This window comes from Vulpes vulpes, chromosome 9, assembly GCF_048418805.1.
Source record: "Vulpes vulpes isolate BD-2025 chromosome 9, VulVul3, whole genome shotgun sequence".
Lineage (NCBI taxonomy): Eukaryota > Metazoa > Chordata > Mammalia > Carnivora > Canidae > Vulpes > Vulpes vulpes.
Genome location: NC_132788.1, coordinates 6,322,337 through 6,342,737, shown reverse-complemented (window position 1 = coordinate 6,342,737; position 20,401 = coordinate 6,322,337). Strand labels below are relative to the sequence as shown.

The window sequence follows — 20,401 nt, the reverse complement described above, 5'->3', positions numbered from 1 at the left end:
ATATTTTTGGTCACTTTTTTTCCTAGGCATTTGTGATTGTGTGAGATATATTTTTCTATTATTTTTTAACAAGTAATTTTTGATATGTAGTATTAAAGTTTTGCTTATTTATTTTGGAACAAGTCTCTTTACTTAATTATTTTTTTCCTCTTTTTTTTTCAAAATCCTGTCATGGAAAGTTTCTCATATTTCTTATTTATTAAGCTCTTTTCTTTTTCTCCTACTTCTTTTTTTTCTAATGAGAAATGGATGTTGAATTTGCCGAAAGACCTCTAGCAACTAACGAAATGACATTTTTCCTTTTGATCTATGATGTATTATGAAAATGATGAATTATATAAATGATCTTAATAGTTAGTCATTCTCTGTTCTTTGGTCATGGCATATTATTCTTTGAACGTACTGCTGGATTTCATTTATGTTCAAGGCTATCTGAGTCCCGAACATTTGTTATCTCTTGGTAACATTTTCAGTGTCGGCAGATTTCTGAAACTTTGTCTCCCTGTGGGGGGCTCCTGCTTCCTCCTGTCCTGCTCAGCAGAGGGTGCTCAGGTGGTCTTTAGGGGAATGAACTCAGTTATCACCGTACATGTCCTGCCAGCTGGGTAGCAGAGGGCACAGGATATCATTGAACTAGTAGGGTTAGACGCAACGTTGTGGAATTCCCCTCCGGGAAGACTCTGGATGGTCAGGGGCTGGCAGGGAGATTCTCAGAGCCTGGTTGGGAGAGATGGTCTCTGAGCTGCTCTGGACATTTGGGTTTGCCGAGGATGGGTGAGGGGTGCACCAGTATTGGCACCAGAATGTGGCCTATCCTCTACAGAAATGAAAGACAGTGTCTAAAGAATATAAAAATTTCATATTTTAACAAAGCAGTTGAGGCAGTGCTCCATTGTCAGCCTTCTCTGGGGAATCTTCATGTCTTTTTGGCTGAGTCCGAAACTAATTTTGTGGGGGATAAAGCAGTTTGGAAGCCGCTTTCATATGGGGAAGGTGGGCCTCGGTATAAATAAACCTCAGCATGGCCAGCCCTAGAAATGTGTTATTTATGCAAAGCGGCTTTGGGGTATCAATGCCCAGTAATCAGCTGGCTCACCCCCTGGGATGTGGATAACAGTTTTTACTGTTTGTTTAGGAAAGGAAGGCAGCTCGTTGGATCCACCTGTGCCCCGAGATGCAGAGCCAGTGGAGTTTCCAACAGGAGGCCACTGGGCTGTCCTGAGGAACACATGAAGCAATGATAGGAGGCAGAGCTTTTCCTATTAGAGAATGATACAAATGAAGGCCTTAGTTTATGGGCATTGACCCAAATCCATTCTAGACTGGGGATTGGTGACTTTTTCTAGGAAGGCCAGCTAGAGTCTTCGCTGTGGCTGGATGCCAAGCATCCATGCCCACCTCTCTGCTTTGTAAAGGCCATTCTAAGTTGGCGATCCCTGCAAAACCGTGGAGGTAGGCTGGAGTTGGGCCAGTTTGCCAGTCCCTTTGCTAGATGACCTGGAAGACAGGTTTCCACTGCCTCTCAGTGACCAGTTAAGCCAAGATGCAAATCTCTTCCCACTGGAACTCTTCTCAGCCATGGTGCCACGCAGATATCCTGAGGAACGGAGAGAGGCCCACCTGAGGGAGAGGCCAGCTTCCCCTACTCTTGACATGCTAAAAATCCCCCCTTCAGTAGGAGCTGTTAATTCCTTCCAGGTAGAACCTCAGAGAAACAATATTGATGGACTAAAGTGGATGCTGTTGCTTTTTTGTGTTGGCCTATTAAGTCTTGGTTGTGGAAGGGGCAGTCAGTAGATTTCATTTCTGACTAGGTATCATGTTAGTTTATGATACTCCCAGGGACAATAATCTGAATGGTGACACTTGTTCTGTCATGAAGTAATAGGCTGATTTCTGGCAAGTTCTTAGCCAGGACTTCATTCATCTGGGGTGTGCCCACTGTCCTCCCCATTGCAGTGAGGGGCCTTGCAGATGGAGCCAGCAGGGACTAGTGAGAACAAAGATGTTTGAATTAGCCTCAAAGCCACCTGACCTACATTTGGAAGACACTGCAGGCTAACTGCAGGATTCACTCTGCTTCACTCTCGTATATCACAGCCCTGTTTTTCACCTAAAAAAAAATCTACCACATAGAACTGACATGAGAATCAGTCAAGTAACCATTTTGCATGCCTCATGGAGAAGCTTCTGTGCAACAGATGTTCAATAAACATTCATTCTTTTCCCTGCAAAGAATGCATGCACCCTGGGCTTGAGTTTTAGGTGCTGAAGGGGCATGGGCTGCTAACACCTGTCCTGCACAGAATTTAAGACCTGAGGTATCTCACTCATTAGTAAACTCCAACAAGAACAAATCCACGCTTATAAGCAAAGCCATAATTGTGATGTGTGTAGGTGGGTGTTTTGCTCGTGTGTAAGATCTTTTCTTAGCTAAAGGTACTGAAGTCTTTTTTTTTTTTTGCATTTGTTTTTATTGAAGTTCGATTTGCCAACATATAGTATAACCCTCAGTACTCATCTTAACATGTGCCCTCCTCAGTGCCCATCACCCAGTTACCCCAACGCCCCGTCCACCTCCCCTTCTGCAACTCTTTGTGTTTCCCAGAGTTAGGAATCTCTCATGGTTTGTCTCCCTCTCTAATTTTTCCCACTCATTTCCCCTCCTTTCCCTTATAATCCCTTTCATTATTTCTTATATTCTACGTATGAGTGAAACCATATGGTGATTGTCCTCCGATTGACTTACCTCACTCAGCGTAATGCCCTCCAGTTCCATCCACATCAAAACAAATGGTGGGTGTTCGTCCTTTCTGATAGCTGAGTAATACTGGAGTCTTAGACCATAATGTGCCATGGAGCAAGAATGAGGTCTCAAAACAAACAGATCTGGGCTCTCTGCTTGGTCACCTTATTCAGGTTTGGCTTGTGAAGGTTTTACCCAGAATTGGGAGAATTGAATGCATCCCCAGTCAGGCTTTGCTTATAAGAGATTTTAAATGCTGATTGCTCCTTCTTTGACTCTTGGAGGGGTGATTTGATATCAGCAATACAAGTATTGTAGATGATTGAACTTCACATATGGTGAAATGCTTCATTTTCTTTAATTGAGTAGTCCAACCACATCCCTTGGAAATAAAGCATAGCTCAACACATTTCATGGCCCACTCCGTAAGGTGGCATTGTGCGGCAGTGAGGCCAACAGGCGCTGGGCTGGATGGCAGGGTCCAGGTCCTGGCTTCATCACTTCTGAGTTGGGAGACTCAGACAATACTCTGCTACTTGCTGTGCCTCAGTGTCCTCATCTGTTCATTGTAGATGATAATGGGACTGACATCCTATAGAGAGTTGTTGGCAGATTACATCATTAATGTAAGTAGGCTGCTTAGGACAGTGTTAGCCATGTTGTAGTTGGTTTGATTTGTTACTGATAAATCAGTGGCACAATCAGACATTTCGCTGATCAATGGACATTTTTCCTATTATGTAAGTAATTCATGCCCATTGCGCAATGCTTGGAAAGCGAACAACAGAGGATAAAGAGCATTCATGATGTGTGCCAGGGATGACCACTGCTAATGATGGATTTATTTCTCCCCGTGAGTTACGAGTTATGTATTGAGATTATGTCTTAAGTATGAGTTTGAGCCTAATTATTTCACTTGACATGTATTAAAAGCATTTCCCCAAAGTATAAAAATTATTCATAATCATTATTTCTAACGACTTTGTAATGCAATCCTATTGATTAACCATAATGGGAGATATATTTTCTTAGTGTTGAACATTTCCGTTGTCCCATTCTGTTGAAGCAGGAGGTTGGGTTATTTTCAGGACTGTATGTATATCCATCTCTCTCTCTATTTTTTCTCAGTGGCTCCTTGATCTTAGGTTAGATTTCCAGAAGTAAAGTCATGGGAGCAAAGAGATGAACATTTGTAAGGCCCTTGATAAATGTTAACAAACTTCCTTCCCAGATTGTTTACAGTTAAGCCTCCATTAACAATCATGAGGGGTAAGTTGTTCCTAAGAGGGTCAACACCTTTGGCCTCTCTGTGGCTAACCTAGTAACAGACTAAGGACAAAAGGGAATCCTTGAAAGGTCTTGAAATAAAATGTTTTTTAACAGTTTACTGGGTGATAAAAGCCCCAAACCCCAAAAGCCAGACACAATTCTGGCCCAGCATGAGTGTGGGAGTGTCCGGGGCTGGGTTGTCCTGGCTCTGGTCTCACTGTGGCTTCGGCAATCCTGTTCTGGACAGAAGCTGTCACAGTAACACCTTGCCATTGATATTACTGTGCTTGCCAATGAAATGAGGAGGCCTGTGGAAGGCTGAGGCTTGCCCTTCTCTTCTTCCTTCCAGCTACACAGTGGGAACGGTCCAGGAGAACAACGATCAGGTCTGGAAGTTCCAGAGGTACTTCTTGGTGCAGGAGTACTGCAACCGCCTGAACATCCCCTTCCCCTTTGTGGTCTTCGCCTACTTCTACATGGTGGTCAAGAAGTGCTTCGGATGCTGCTGCAGGGAGAAACACGCCGAGCCTTCCGCCTGCTGTGAGTGGCTTAGCCGTCTGTGGTCGGGGATCAAAAGCAGTGATTAATCGAGGGGAAGCGATGCCCGTGTGCCTGTTCCACGGGGCCACGGGGAGGAATTATTCACGGTGACGTCACCGCTCATATCTGTATGTGTGTAAAGATCCGGCGCCAGGCCAGCCCCTGGATGACTCGAGGGAGAGAGTAGATTAAGGGAGTGTGGCCGGTCTGCCAGGATGCTCTCCTGCTGGGGGAAGGCCTTGCGGGCGAGCATCATAATAACTACACAGTACATCGACCAAGCATGATTCATGGGACGGTGTCAAAACATGACTTTGTGTTTGCTTCTGGGAGATGTATTCTCTGCGAGGTGTTAGCCCAACTCCAGCAGAGCTCATGGCTTTTCTGGCCGCTGCTGGAGAAATAGAAAGTCTTACAATTAGTTCACTACGTAGACAATCCGGCCTATTAACCAGCCCCTTAACTTCCATTCGGAGTTGGGGTGGGGAGGACTTCCCTTTTTGCTGTACCCCCTCTCAGCTGGCAGGGTTGTCAGGAAGTGTGGGTTGTTAGCTCTTTCCTCTTCTCCTCCCCTTCTGTCCCACCCACCAGCAGCCAACACTGACCCTCCGTGGGTTGGAGCATGGGGAAGAAGGGGTGGAAAGAAGCAGAAAGTCTTTTCTAGAAACAGGGCTACTGTTCCAGGCTGGCTCCATGCTCTTTGACCTGGCGCGTGTGTAAAATCCATCCCTTATTGTGTGAACACTTGGTGGGCCCTCCGGCTGTTCCTTGGCTGGCCCCTCAACAACCAGGACTTGGCAAGACTTTCTCTGGTGGCTGCTTCCCCTGAGCCTCTTAGTGCCGGGGCTCCTCAAGTCGCACACTCTCCCTGATGGAGACCCACTTCCTTCCAGAAGGAAGGTTGGTTGTCCCTCTCCTGTGGCCATCCACCTCCTTAGCTCTGGCAAGGACGAAGGGGCAAGAGGGCCCCCACCCAGCTCCCTATCCAGACCCCTGCTGTAGGAGCCAGAATCTGTCCCCGTGGGATTCTCAGTCACACTCAGGTACACCCTCCTCGGGGACAGCTGTTTTCCCTGCGCCAGGCTAGATTTTCCTAACACTCAATCCTGGAGCCACTGAGCCAGACACATCTTTGTAGCTCACAGACATGTTTCAACCACATTAAGCAGGAATGGAAGGAGAGTCCTTTTTTTTTTGTTCATTTGGATGTTTGGACACAGAAAAAGATAAACAATGGATAAAAGTTGCAGGGAGGAAGATTTTGACTTGGTATGTTTAAAGCAGTGTCCAACAACATGTGCTGTCAGAAAATGCAATGAATGGTTCTGTGAGGTCATGAGTCCCCATCACTGGTTGGATTCCATCTGGGGCTGAGTGATGGAAGGGCTATAGGGATGAAGATCCACTCTCCAAAGGTACACTGTGCTCAGTGTAGGATCAGTGGAACCAGACCAGTCAGCGTGTCATTAAGGACAAATGAGTCTTCTGAATTTGGGATGGGGTTGTGAAGGCAGGACAAAACGCATTACCTTCCCCTTCCAAATTTATTTAATGATTAAGCAGAATTAGAACATAAAAATGAGAATCAGTTCCCAGCTTGGCCATCAAGCGGACAGAAGCTTTAGCTTCGAGAGGCAAATAGGTCAGAAATGAACTATGTGAATCTGTTTCCCTGATGGGCCCCCGGGAGAATGAGGATCTTACACCCATTTGAGAAGAAGATGGTGTAAGTTGTTGACATTCTCTCTCTTTGAAAAGTTCTTAGTCTCAGGAAGGAGTAAAGAACTAGAGGGAATGGGCGACCACAGGAGGGCAGATCCTTCTTGCTCCAGCGTGCAGTGATGACAGGAGAGGGGGAGCCCAGAGCCCCATTTCCTCCCTGGGGACACTTCTGGAGGTGCCTCCTCATCATGCATTCATTTGTTTCTTCCTGGAGATCACTAATTCCAGAAACCGCAGTGCTCTGTGGTTGCCAGAGCCTCTCGTGGTCACTGATTTCCCAAATTCACTTTGTATTTGCCTGCAAGTGAGGGGGCCGTCATGGGATTTAAGCTCAAAATTTTCCCTCTTTGGAGAAAAGTGCAAGATTTTTCAAATAAGTTTTTGGAAAAAGGAGAATCCAGACTTCCATATTGGGTATGTTCTGGTGATCTCCTCAAATAATCATGAAAAGGTATGCTACCCAGTAATCACACTTTTATAAAATATATTGCTTTCCGTGATTAAAAAGTAACCCATGTTCATTACAGAACACTTGAAAAGTACAGAAAAACACAAATAAGAAAGAGCAAGGACACATGTAACCCACCACCCAGAGATAAATATTGCCGACACAGTGGTAGATACCATTATTTTTGGTAGATTGGTGGGTGTGTAATAATGCGGTTGTTCTGCAAAGACACATTCATAATCTAATCTGTTCATTTGGCTAATGATATATCATGAACATTTTCCATATCCCTAAATATAAATCTATATGACAGTTTTGAACGGTAGAGTATCCCGGCCTACGGATGCACCAGATTTGATATAACCAATCCCTTGCTGTTAAATATGTCAATTGTTTTGATTCTTTCAGCATCATACAACACTATGATAAACAGTTACATGCCTTCATTTTTTAGCACATCAATGATTTTTTGCCTTGGTGTTATTTATAGGAGAGAAACTTCTAGATAAAGATATATACAGGTTTAAGTCTTTTGATATCGTCTGCCACACTCCTCCTCCACCTTCTCATCCATCGTGCTCGAGGGCTGTAACAATTTGCAGATTTTTTCCAGTATATGGGAAGCCTGTTTATCCACATCTTTGCCCACACAGGCTATAGTTATTACTGTAGACTCTGCTAATTTCCACTTTGGTTGGTGAAAATGCCATGTCATCATCTCAACAGCATTGTTTTGACTGCTAGAAAAGTTGGCCATTTTTTCTTGGTCATTAGTCATTGTTGCTCTTTGGCCATCTGTGTTCAGGAGCATGTTGATCCTTTCCATGTTGATTTTTAAGTACTCCTGCTGGGCTTCTGCATATATTTAAGTTTGAGGAAAAGACACTGGAAATCACTTTGCTAGGAAAAATACAATGAAAAGAAATTCAATTAGAAATCATTTTCTGTAGATCTCTATTTACTATACAAGATTTGCTTAAATCCTGTCACTTGCATGATGGGCTCTGTCTTTGATCCCCAACTAATTCTTTTTTAATCCAGGAAGATCTTATAAATTAAAAGCAATTGAAAAACAAAACTAGATAGATCTTTTTCCAACTGGACACCTGCATGAACATATGTGCTTTTCTTTCTCCATGAATTCACATGGAGGATTGCTGTCCATTGCACCAGTAGCTAAAACACAGGTGCCATGTTGATCTGTTACTTTGCTTGCCTTCTGAAAGGCCCAAGTACTGTAAGAAACTGAACTAAGAATCTTGTTGCAACATGCCCCCAGGGCCGATTCTATAGCAAGCTTTGTCTTAGATGAAAGGAAAAGACTAGACCTAAGAATTTTCCTTGAGGTCCACACCCAGACTGCATATTTCACAAGGGAAGGAATGATGTCCAGGGCTTATTTTCCTCTCCTCCAGAGTTTCTATGCCAGTTTTAGGTTTAGAGTAGCAATCCATCCATAATTATCCAGCGGAGGGGTTGATTTAGCATTTGTATGTCATCAAAATGAAAGAGGAGCACATATAAAATGCGAGGACAAAATTCATTAGTGAAATGATTTTGCTAAGTCACAAAACACACAGACAGGCTTTAGATTGATCTCCATTTAGAATAAAGATTGCATTCCTATTTCATTCAGGCAGCTCCAATTCCTCATTGTTACCAAGAAATTCATTAGCATTCCATTGCTCTGCTGCTGTCACTAGTAAGTAACATTACTCAGATCAGCCTGTGCGGGACGAATCTAATTCTTCTGACTCCGGGGTATCACAAAATGACTAGCAGGTGTTGATTTAAGAGGTAAGGGGCAAATGAAACAATTTGAATGTGTGTGTGTGTGTTTTTTTTTTGTCTCATTATTCAAGGTTTCAGAAATGAAGACAACGAGACTCTGGCATGGGAGGGTGTCATGAAAGAAAATTACCTTGTCAAGATCAACACGAAGGCCAATGACACCTCACAGGAGTATGTCAGTAGTTCACTTCTGCTTTGTGAGGCTCCCCTTGTATACATAAGTTGCTCATTTGTGTAAAGCCAAAGAGAACTTACAGCAGAAAGAAATAGCACCCAAAAGATACGGCCTAGGCAATTGAAGATGACAAACGCCTAAGTGTGTGCCGGCCTTTCGAGAAGGGCAGAACCACCCCCCACCTGCCATCCTGATTGTTTTCTAAGGCCCTGGGGAAGAAAGAGGTAGTTGGGGACTGCAGGGCGGGGCCTTGGAATCAGGTAACAAGAGCGTGGATCTCTCTGCCATGGCCGCAGAGGTGAATTCTGGGAAGACCCACAGATCATGGGCAGTTGGCATGATCTTGCAGGTGCCACATGCATGTCTCTGTGACGAAGAAATAGATTCAAAAACGATTTGGTAGATGTATTACAGACTGTCCTCGAGAAGTCCTGGACATCATTTATGTATCACGTGGAGTTATTATCAACATCCCATAGAACTAGATAAGCCACAGCTAAATCCCTAGATGGTCCCCATGTAATGCGTCATGCTGGGCCTCTGGAGTGTGCCCTTCTTATTAAGCAGGTTAACGTGGCGAACAATCTGATGTTGCTCCTACTGAGAGCTCCAAACATACCTCAAAAATTTGCTCTAACAAAGAAAGAGTAAATATAAACACAACCAATCCCTTTGCTAAGTTCAACACAGCCACTGGGACACAGGGCATAGATGGCGCGCTCTTTCTCTTTGAGTAAGAGGCGGACCCCCTAAGCACTTCTCCATTCCTGGACTCCAAGATCTTGATTTTGGAAAGGTAGGATGGATCTTATCCCCCTCTCAGCAGAGGTAGCATGTATTTGCTTCTAACTGGGGTGAGGGTGGGGTTCTGGTGGGAGTTGAGGAGAAAACCGCAGCTGACATGAATTTAGTGGAAAATAAAACTGATCTGTGTTTTGTTCTTTAAAAGACTATAAAATGGAGTCTAATAGCCTTTTCTCCCCCCCCCAACCCTCTTCTCTTGTTCTCTCTCTCTTCTTTAACTTCTTTGAAGAATGAGGCATCGGTTTAGACAGCTGGATACAAAGGTATAGTTCTGATAATAGTTTGGGAAACACTTTTTTTAAAGTCTGTGTTATCCGGGGCACCTGGGTGGCTCAGTCAGTTAAGTGTCCAGCTCTTAGTTTGGCTTAGTTCATGATCTCAGGGTCCTGAGATGGAGCCCTGCATCTGACTCTGTGTTCAAGGTGGACTGGACTCTGCTTGAGAATCTCTCTCCCTCTCCCTCTGCTCCTCCCCCCACCCATGCTCTTGGGCACTCTATCTCTCTAAAAAAAAAAAAAAAAAAAAAAAAAATCTGTATTATCTTGGAGCTTTCAGCTCAAGGCCAGTGGTTGTGGTCTGAAAACAAAAGAGGTTAATTATGAAAACAACAACAACAACAAAAGATAGTAGTGACCCTATTCCATATTCATCTTTCTTCATTCACTGTGTGAGGTCTGGATGCTGGAATGGAGCTGCTTCTCGGATGTTCCCAGCCCCTGTGGACAACAGTGCTGGAGTCCCACGTCCATGGTCTCTGAACCCTTTGATGTCTCTGTCTGGCCCAGGGCCTCTTCTCTTTTTCTCAGCTGTGAAAGCAGGTGTAAGATGCTTGTAGTTACAGAAGCACCAGCAAGGCTCAGAAGAGCGATTTGGGAGTCTAGGAGCCTCTGTGCTTGTCTTCGATGCCGCTCTAATTTGCTAACTATTTAATTTGAAGGGCACTGCAGATGCACGAATACACATGTGAACGTGAGGCGTAGGGAGAGTGTGCCCACATCCATCCTGAGCTGGGTGGCCGGCAATTATGCTTATCTGTAGCAGAAATTACAATAGATTAATAAATACTGGATCCCTGTTAGGCTCTGTGGAGGAGATGATAACCTGGTATTTTATCATGGTATTTTGAGAATAGCCTCCTGGATGATGACATTCACTTTCCCTCCCAGCGCTGTGCTGTTTGATGGCTGGGCAGTCCCCCATCTGGTACAGCAGAAGCTCCAGCACCCCGCGCCTTGTCTGGACCAGTAGGGTCTCAATGAACATTTGCTGAGTGAATAAATGACCAAAAAGTGCCCCTCATGGAGCTCTTACATGAGAATTTACCCAGTTCAAAGATTCTTGGTTATTTATGGGTTATTTGCCACTAGCATTCTTAGAAACCAAGGCTGTGTTTTTGTAGGGCTCACCTCCTGAAGTCTGGTCCTGACAGGACACTATGTCTTACCTAGTTTCTTCCAAGTCCCCCCAGAGTAGCTCTTCTCTTCCTTCTGCGCCTTCTTCTCCTTTCCTTTCTTTGGAGATTACACATTGGAGTCAACCAATACATTGGTGTATTTTGTGTTGACAATCAAATGCTTTGCTATATAAAAAACAACCCCTACGCTTCAGTGGCTTCATACAATCGTTTTATTTTGCTCTTGCTTTTTTTTTTGTGGGTCAGGAATTTGGGAAGAACTCAGCTGGGCCGTTCTGCATCTTGTGGACTCAACTGGGTTTATTGGGCTGGATTTAGCTGGTGGCAAGGCTGGGATCTGGCATCCCAGTGCTCCTTGTGTGACTTGTCTCTCACCCGTGACATCTGATCCTTGTGGCTCTTGGACTTGTCACCACATGGCCGTCTTGAGGCAGGCCCCCTTCTCACATAGCAGCTGGCTTCCAAGAGTGAGGAAGCAGAGACTGCCATTCTCTTAAAGGCTAGGCCTGGACCTCCTGTGATGTCACTTCCACCAGAGTCTATTGATCAAAGTGGTCACAGACGAGCCCAGATTCAGTAATCCACCTCTTGAGGTGAGAGTGGCACGTGGGGACAGGCAAAAAAAGAACTGGAGGCAGCTTTGACCACATGCTATCACACAATAGGTGTATCTTGTTACAGCTACTCTCATTCTGATGTTGTGTTTTGATCATTAATGGAAGGACTGGGAAAGTTCCCATTTTACTGGAGTTGAGTGCTGTATGTAAATGATCATGCTAGGATGCGTGTCATGATTATAATCAATGGAGAGGGAAAAGAAAAGTGCTAGGTATTTTTAAAGATTATAGAAAATTTAGAGAATATGAAGAGAATATATGAAAGGAGCAATAGGGGTTAGAATTTTAAGGTTGAGTACGTTAGATATATATAACTTATAATGAATAATATATATCCTTATATGATATATTCACTTTTCTACCTCTTATATTTATATTTAAATATATTGTCCACTGTTTCTGTGGCTAGACCACGTAGTGCATAATATTTCCTGAGCACCTGCAATGTGCCAGGCATGGGGCTAAGTGCCATCAAAGCAGAGGTGGCCTTCAAATGTCATGAATGGGCCCTTTGTGAAGTCTTGTGGTTATAGGAGCTGAATTGTGTAGGATTCGAGGGCAACAATGATTTTCAATGCAGTATCTGGCACACATTCCACAGATTGCCTGTGTCTGCGTCAGCAGGGAGCAGGGTCAGCAGCTGTGAAGGGCCTGAGTCCAGAGAAACATGGAGTGTTCCGGGCAGCAAACGAGGGGCAGCGTGAACCAGTGGAGCTCCGGGTGGGAGGAAGTGGGGGCGGCTGGGCCATCCTGTGTGGAAACTTGCCTCTGCCGAGTTGGATTTTATCCCCATGCAGGGGAAGGCTCTGTAGAGTTTTAGGCCAAGAGGGACACATCTGGTGGACTCTTCTTTCAAAGACAACCCCGAGCCATCAGGATGGCCACACAAGAGCAGGTTAAACAGTGTGGTTTGGGAATAGAAGGATCTGGGACTCATCTGGGTGTTGTGTTTGTGGAGAAAACAGGCCATTTTTGGTTGTTGTGGTGTTTTTACTCATGGTCTCACTTGGGGCAGCTTTGTGGGGAGAGAGAGAGAGCAGGAGCCTCGGTCCTCCTGGACACTACCAGGCTTGGGTCAGAGGTCACTGGGTGAACTAGGGCACTGGACAAGCTGACCTGATTCCCAGGGACCAGGCTGATGTGGGCTGAGACCTCCTGACCACTGAGGGTCTGGTGGTGACAGTGGGCCTGAGCTGTGGGGGCTGTGGGAGGTGGGGGCTGAGCAATTCATTTGTCACTTAGAGCACAATTGGAGGCTGTCCACACACATGTGTGGGCCAGGAGTCCCCTGGGCCCTCAGAGAAGAGCTTGCAGTTTCCCTCCCCTTTGCATGTGCCTGGCTGTGGAGCTCAGCCCCTTTGCTGGTTCCTACCAGCAAATGCACTGACCCTGTGCTTTTGTAGGTTTGGGCGGGTCTCAGGGAAGCCTCTAACTGTGCAGGATTTCACTACCTCTCTCCCTGCTTCTCATCCTGCCCCCCTGCCCCCTCTCCTTTTAATTCCCTCCTCCATCCTGTTACCCCTTCTCTTCTGAGCAACAAAAAAGTCACTCCTTTCCATCTACAGAGAACTTCAGGGATCATCACCTGTTTTTGGGCAAGCTCTCAGAATCTTACATCTGCTTTAAACAGTTTATTAAAGTCATTCTACCATCAACAAATACAGGGCTCTCCCCAAACCCCTCTAGCGAATAAAAAATTTCTCCATCTCATTATACCCCCAAACAAAGTCATTTGCAATTGACCTTAGGTCTGTAAGTAGGGATCTTACTAGACCTTCTTTATTTTAGGCAGCTATTAGCCCTTATGGATTCTTTTTGTTCCTGGAACAAAAAGAAGTTAAATGAAAAGATTGTTACTGGACATAAGTCCAAGATAAACACAGATTTTTTTTCCTTGAGCAAGAGATATGGCAAGTGAGAAGCTGACTGTACAGAAGTTACACTACGTCCATGAGCTTTTACCAAGTATACTGATAAGGCATGTAATTTAAAACGAGCTTCAAAAAAAAAAAAAAATAAAACGAGCTTCATTCATCTTGTGTCATGAGCTTGTGAAAGACCCATGTATTGAAAATAATTTTATTATGCCTTTTACTTAAATTGTTTTACTATTTATCCTTTTTTGTGGGAGTAGACACTTTGCAAACATTTGATTTATTTATATTGTATCATATTATTATTAAAGATTTTATTTATTTATTTGAGAGAGAGAGAGAGAGCACAAGCAGGAGGAAGGGCAGAGGGGAGGGAGAAGCAGACTCCTCCACTGAGCAGGGAGCCCAATGCAGGGCTCGATCCCAGGACCCCAGGATCATGACCTGAGCTGAAGGCAGATTCTTAATTGACTAAGCTACCCAGATACCCCTGTCTCATATTATTTTTATTAGTATTATGCTTTTATCAAGGTGAAACTTTTTTGGTATCTTATAATTTTATTAATGTTAATTACACATGATATCATTATTTCTATGTATTATTTCTCTGTGTGGTTAAAACCTGTCATTGCTATATAAGAACCAGTATTGATTTGCCTTTGAGAAAAGCTCACAGTCCTTGGTGTTGATATTTGCTAGCGACATGATTTCAGAATGTAAGCATTGGACAGGACCCATGTCACCTGCCACTCATTCTGCCCTGTTCCCGGATGTGCCATACTTGCTGTTTTGTATCTACATCTGTTTCATGGAAAAACCATAATCATTCAAATCACTGAAAGTTGAAAAATTCATCTTAAGACCAGTTCTATTTTTCCCCCCCTTTCCAAGATTAATGATCTCAAGGGCCTTCTGAAAGAGATCGCTAATAAAATCAAATAGAACTTCATGGACTGTACTGGAGAAAAACCTAATTATAGCAAGGTAAGTCATTTTAATGGGCTATATTTTTGTTATGAAAATTTACATATTTCAAGACTAATTTAAAAGCATGGTATTTTTGTCTCGGTTATTTTATTTTCCTGTATTATCAGGTTTGAAAATAATGCGTTGTTTAAAAAATTCGAACAATATAGGGATATAGGAAGGAACAAGTAGAAGCCTCTCGTCATCTTTCTTTCCCACCAATTTCGCTCCCTAGGAGAGGTCAGCACTGCCAGCAATAGGGTACAAGTATCCTTTTGAATATTTTAAAGGTACTCACAAACTATATAGCTATTTTCGCATTAACTGAATTGAGGTCACACTGCTCAAAGACTTGGCATTTTTTTCTTTCTTAATTCTCCTTTATGGATATTTTTATGGATCAGTGCCTAAAATGTGTACATCATTCTCATGATACACTATACACTACGCATATTTATTGCTATGGGATATCTAAATGTATATTGATCATCTTTTTCCTACCAAAAATGTTTTAGTGAGACATTCAAGGCCTTTCAGCAATAGTTCATTTGCACAGTAGAAATGTAATTCAATTAACGGCAGTTGAGCCCAAGACTTTGCTCCATGGTCTTACCATTTGCCTTAATGATGTTTTTTCATTACCTGTCCAAATTCTGAACCTAAATGTTAAAATATTAACAGGTAGATTTAGGGAAACACAGCATTGGGGATTCCATTTGACTAGAATTTTTTTAAGAAAGTGAATTGCAAGGAATGGAAACACAATTAAGACTTTTTCCATCCTCCTCCTCTTCCTTCCTTCCTTCCTTCCTTCCTTCCTTCCTTCCTTCCTTCCTTCCTTCCTTCCTTCCTTAATATTTGCTGAGTGCTCACTAACTTCTCAGACAAGTCCTGTGTCAGGACCTGTGCTGGGGCTCAGACCCTGATCACAGGCCATGCACTAAACACACTGCAGAATTTCTCTTCTCAGATTGATTGTGTCACGGGAGGAATTGTGTTGCATTAGGTTCCTTTTGATATTTCTGGTCACTCCATACTTTTCCTTGGGTTCTGACAATTATGGATCATATATGGGGGACTTTGTTAGAGCAAGACTGATGCATGTTTTATATAATCTGAAAGGCAAGTAACAACAGGCCTTACATATTAGGAGGAATGTATTTCAACTCTTTCATAATGCAGCTTAGTGAAAATAATATTAGACCTTAAAATAAATTATAATTTGAGCTTGAAGCATTTGTCATTTTGTTTAATTTATGAGCTAAAATGTGTTTTAAAAAAACCAGGAAGAGATAAGAACAAATTAAACATGATTTTAAAAGACCCATGAAAGATAGAAAAGATCAGAAAAGATCCAAAATGAGATATGCATCCACCTCTTACAGCCCCAGTGTCCTCAATTCTGCTCTTCAGATGTGTTGACTGTAAGTAAAATGAGCAAACACGCTGGCCTCTTATCGACTTGCCTTTTGCTAAAACTTTATTTTTTATTAATATATGGAGAATTAATGAATTGGTGAATGAAAGTGAATTGGGAAAAGAACATTCCTCCATTTCTTTGTGGGCCACCCATGAAAAAAGAGGATGAGAAGAGGAATGTCTGAGAAAAGGGATACTCCATAAATTCATAACCACTGATATCTTTAGAAACAATGAATTTGACATGCCCAGTTTTTTTGTATATTTATTTCTTCTCAATATAAGACCCATTTTCTTTTTCTTTTTCTTTTTCTTTTTCTTTTCTTTTCTTTTCTTTTTTTCTTTCTTTCTTTTTTTTTTTTTTTTTAGTTGTCTGCCTGGCATATCCTTGAGAAGTTCATGCAAAATGTAATTTTATAGGCAACTGTCTACATGCTGCTAAAACAGTATTCTTGTAGTGTCTCTCTGATACTTCTGTCTCTAGAGGGTGAAAGTAATCTTTTTGGGGATGGGGCAAGGAAAGAGAATGCCAGCTGTAGGTGGGAGCGAACTGGTGTTGGTAGGGGCAGGTCTTCACCAATTTGCCCATTGGGGCTCTCCATCCCTAAATCAGCCTTTAATGTAGTAGTTTGGGATAAAATAAACAGATTGCTGTATATATATTTTCCCTTCTCCCACACTAAGGTTGAAAGGAATTAAGAACTGAGTATAGAACAAAGCCATTTGTTTTCTCATACCTTTATACTTAGAGTGGACCCAAGGACCTAGGAAACATAGGGGATAGACAGTCACTGGAAATGGTTTGATCTCTACATAATAATCCATTGCGCCTTGCCTTTGCTACACTGAAATTCTGGCTTAGTGAAAGAATTTGAAGTTCTTTTGGGTGTCATAATAAAACTGATTTCAAGAAATCATTGCAATTCTTAACTTTATTTTCAATTCACCCTTTTATTAATGGAACACCACTCAGCAAATCAAACACTTGGAAACTTTCTGGGTCTTCACCTGGGCTGAGCCGAGCCTCTGTCTCTCACCTGTTATCATTGTGTTCTCATGGCTAACTGGTCAGAACTCACATCTTTAAGAGAAAAAAGTTGTCTCATAGCCACTTCAATAGCAAAAGAAAATCAATTTTTGGAAGTGTATTTGGACTCATGCCCAGTATATTACCAATATATTTAGAAGCAAATCATCTCCTGAGAGCAGATGTGGGGAGTTCGTTCTTAAAACCGTGTTCTTTCTCTTTTTCACAGGTGACACCAGAAATCGAAGTGGGAACCAGTCAAGAAAAGCTGATGAACAGTTTTGTTACTGACTGCTCAGTAAGAACTGTTCAGGCCGTGGGTATCTAGCAGATGGCTTTCATCACCCCAGTGTGCTCAAATCTGGGAAACGGACGTGTGATTGGTTTCACACGAGAAGATAGACATGCAGGAAGAGCTCCCCTGAAGGCCGCCCTGTTACTTCCTGAGTCCCCACCACTCATACCCACTGCGGGTCATCCTAGAGTGTGTTCCTGCACTCTTCTTCTTTCTCCACTTTTCCTACTTCTGACTCTGTGCATATTACATCTCTCCTGCGAGGGGGTCATGCCTTCCCTCCCATACCTTTGTTGTTTAATTCCATCAATTCTTGGCTGCCTCCCTTTTTGGAGTGTGTGACTCATTAGTGGGCATGTTGTTAAATGTCTCCCCAGTCAGGGCAGATTCTAAAACATGGTGGAGCAAGAGGGCCCTGCTCTTCTCAGGAAAGACTATTTTCACTTCTCATTAGGCTTTTTAACTATCGCAGGAGGTGACAACTTACCCTCTCACACTTCACCAGGAGGTCCCCTTTCTTAAAGATGTGAAGAACCACCCCAAAATGGGACCTTGAGAGGCACCCCTGATTTTGTTTTAAATGGGTGCTCCCCGCTTCTCTTATTCATTCTTTTTCCTAGTAAAAATAATTCATGGATATTATAGAAAATTCAGACTACATAGAAAAGTAGAAAGAATATAAATAGTCCCACTAGTGGTTAAAGATAATCACTGCTAACATTTTAGGGTGTGTTACCAGATCTATTTTTTTCTGTGCATATTTTATTTCTCTTATAAAGTTTTACATGATGTCATCATACCACATATACAGTTTTTTATAAGCTTTTTCACTTAGCACTTTATCAAGGACTTCTTTGGTTATATTCATGGTCTTCTTAAATGTTATATTAAGGATTCAACCTCCAGTGATTTCCAGCTTGTCATTGAAGGCTGTTTCCAGTTGGTCGGTGGGATGAGCATCTTGGTGCATGAATTTTTTTCTGCATTTGGGAAATTTTCCCATAGTTAGACTCCTAGGAGTGTATATTGGTCATCAAATCATTTACAAGGCTTTTTCATAAGTAGCAAATAGAAATGATTAATTTTAGTCCAAGATATGAGATACATGAACTAAGAACTCTTCACATAAGGTATTATATTTAATCCTTAGTTTAAGCAGAAATACACTTAAACATTGCAAATGGTGAAGGTATTTGTGTAGAATTGGGGAGATCATCTTGTTGAACACTTCTAGTGCCAGCTTCCTCTGGAGGTGGTGGTATCTTTGCCCAAAAGACGTGCTAGAAGAACATAAGGCATTTTAAGTGTCCATAATTAGTTTTCCCAGCTTTGAATAGACTATAAACTCAGGAGCTGAAGAAGGAAATCTTAGAAGGAAGCTATTAAAAGATCATCTAATTAGAAAACTACAAAAGTACGGACCAAAAAAAGTGTTTTATCATTTTGTCTGGGCTTTAGTTAAAATGATTACTCACAATATTCAAAATGTTGGCAGGGAATGAATACATGGGAATGAATGGTTTTTTACTTAAACCTTATTAATGGCTTAAAAGGGAAATCCTCTTCAGTAGAGTTGATGAGTTCATGGTTTCAGATGCTAAAAGTAGATGGAATAAAATTTATATGGCAAAAATCGCCAGTGAGTGGAATTTTGAAAACTTCTCTGTTATTGGTTTCACTATGGCAACTAGAATATCTGCCTTTTCTGAAGCCACCAAGAAAAGACTTAGGTCATCTCCGCGCTGCCTGGGGAAAAAGAAAGTAGGTGGCACTGTGTCTGTGAGATTGTTCAGGGAGAAACAGCAGTCTCAACCTCTTACCCTTGTTCAAGCAGTGAATCTGAATAAAATCAGAAAATCAAACTGGAAACCTCTCATAAGACAAAATTTAGCATAACTGTTGGCTGACCTCTCTTCAGTGTTTGTCCATATACTCCTATTTCTGCTGCCCGAGTTTTTGTTAGTGTAAGAAAGAGACCTGCACGCACATTAGTATCAGCAACACAGGAAATTTCTCCTATTGGTGCTGATGATGGAGGGCCTGGGCAATATTCAGAATTCACTGGTCCTAGAGATTTCAAGAAAGCTAGGTGTTTTCAACTCAGCTTGTCTGGTAGATGTCTTCGCATGGCTATGCTACCTGATTTTTGCAGATGCAAAGTCATTCCTTTAAGAGAAGCTCACAGAAATAGCACAGGTACAGATCATGCTTCTAACCAAAGCCACTATGCCTTCCTGTGCGTACCCACTGTGTCCTGTGCACCAGCACTGGTGGTCCTGCAACTTGGTTTGATTGAGTGTGTTAATGAATTAAATGACATAGAGGAACTGTCAGGTGTTGCTTTTGTCATTTTATTGATAGTGGAAATAAAATAAGATTACCTTTTTTTTTTTTTTTTTTTGGAGAAAGCAGTAAGGATTTTTATTATCAACACAAAGAAGAGATGTAAGCATAACAGAAGGCAGAAATAGATTAATGAACATTTTAGATTCCAGGGCCTTTCTATGGAAAGGTCAGCTCAGCTCCTTATGTAGACATGATACTATCAAAACAAAACCAAAAACGACCAAAAAAACCAAAAAGAAAACAGAATTTGAGACAGTGTTTAAGACAATGACCAACGTGTACATGGCGAGAGGAGAAATAAAAAGGTGGCTTCCCTAGTTCTTTTTCTCAGTAAGTTATATATTTATAAAGATTTGGGACTCTTTGTGGAAGGCAATGATTTCAGATAGAAAAATTTAAAATTCCTCCGCCTCCCAGAAAGAAATAAAGTTTCATGCATGGCCCAAACAAGAAAATCAAAATAGGGTGATGCTAGTTTCACACAAAACTCAAGACTATAATTTAAATGTAGGTACCACCTTCTTTACTTAAAAAAAAAAAAAAAAAGTAACATCCATTTATCTGCACCAAAACAGTAGACTGAATTTTCTCCCTTAGGAAGTTTTCAACCAAACCGAAGTTAAATTAATCTCACTTTAAAAAGCACAAAAAAGGAGGCGCCTGATGGCTCAGTCGGATAAGCATCTACCTTCAGCTCAAGTTATGGTCCCAGGGTCCTGGGATCAAGCCCCACATCAGGCTCCCTGCTCAGTGCAGAGTCTGCTTCTCCTGCCCACATGTGCTCTCTGGCTCTCTCTTTGTGTCAAATAAATAAAATCTTTTTTTTTTAAAATGTGCAAAAAAAGATATGCAAGACCATGTTCATTCTGTGGCGCATAAAAGAGAAGCGTTCCTACAACAGCCCTGGTGAGAAATAGCTACGGAATGAGGTGGTCTGTTGGGCCGACC

General features: G+C 42.3%; 1 protein-coding gene across 1 annotated transcript in view; it reads left to right on the top strand.

Moving 5' to 3' along the window:
• The window catches only part of TRPM8 (transient receptor potential cation channel subfamily M member 8), a 77,011-nt gene extending 59,005 nt beyond the window's left edge, over window positions 1–18,006 (top strand). The window contains exons 21-25 of the mRNA XM_026006160.2: window positions 4,365–4,555; window positions 8,588–8,687; window positions 9,725–9,758; window positions 14,292–14,384; window positions 17,042–18,006. Of these exons, the coding sequence (XP_025861945.1) occupies window positions 4,365–4,555; window positions 8,588–8,687; window positions 9,725–9,758; window positions 14,292–14,342 (376 nt within the window). The 3' untranslated portion in view covers window positions 14,343–14,384; window positions 17,042–18,006. The remainder of the gene's footprint in view (window positions 1–4,364; window positions 4,556–8,587; window positions 8,688–9,724; window positions 9,759–14,291; window positions 14,385–17,041) is intronic.
• The last annotated feature ends 2,395 nt before the right edge of the window (window positions 18,007–20,401 follow it).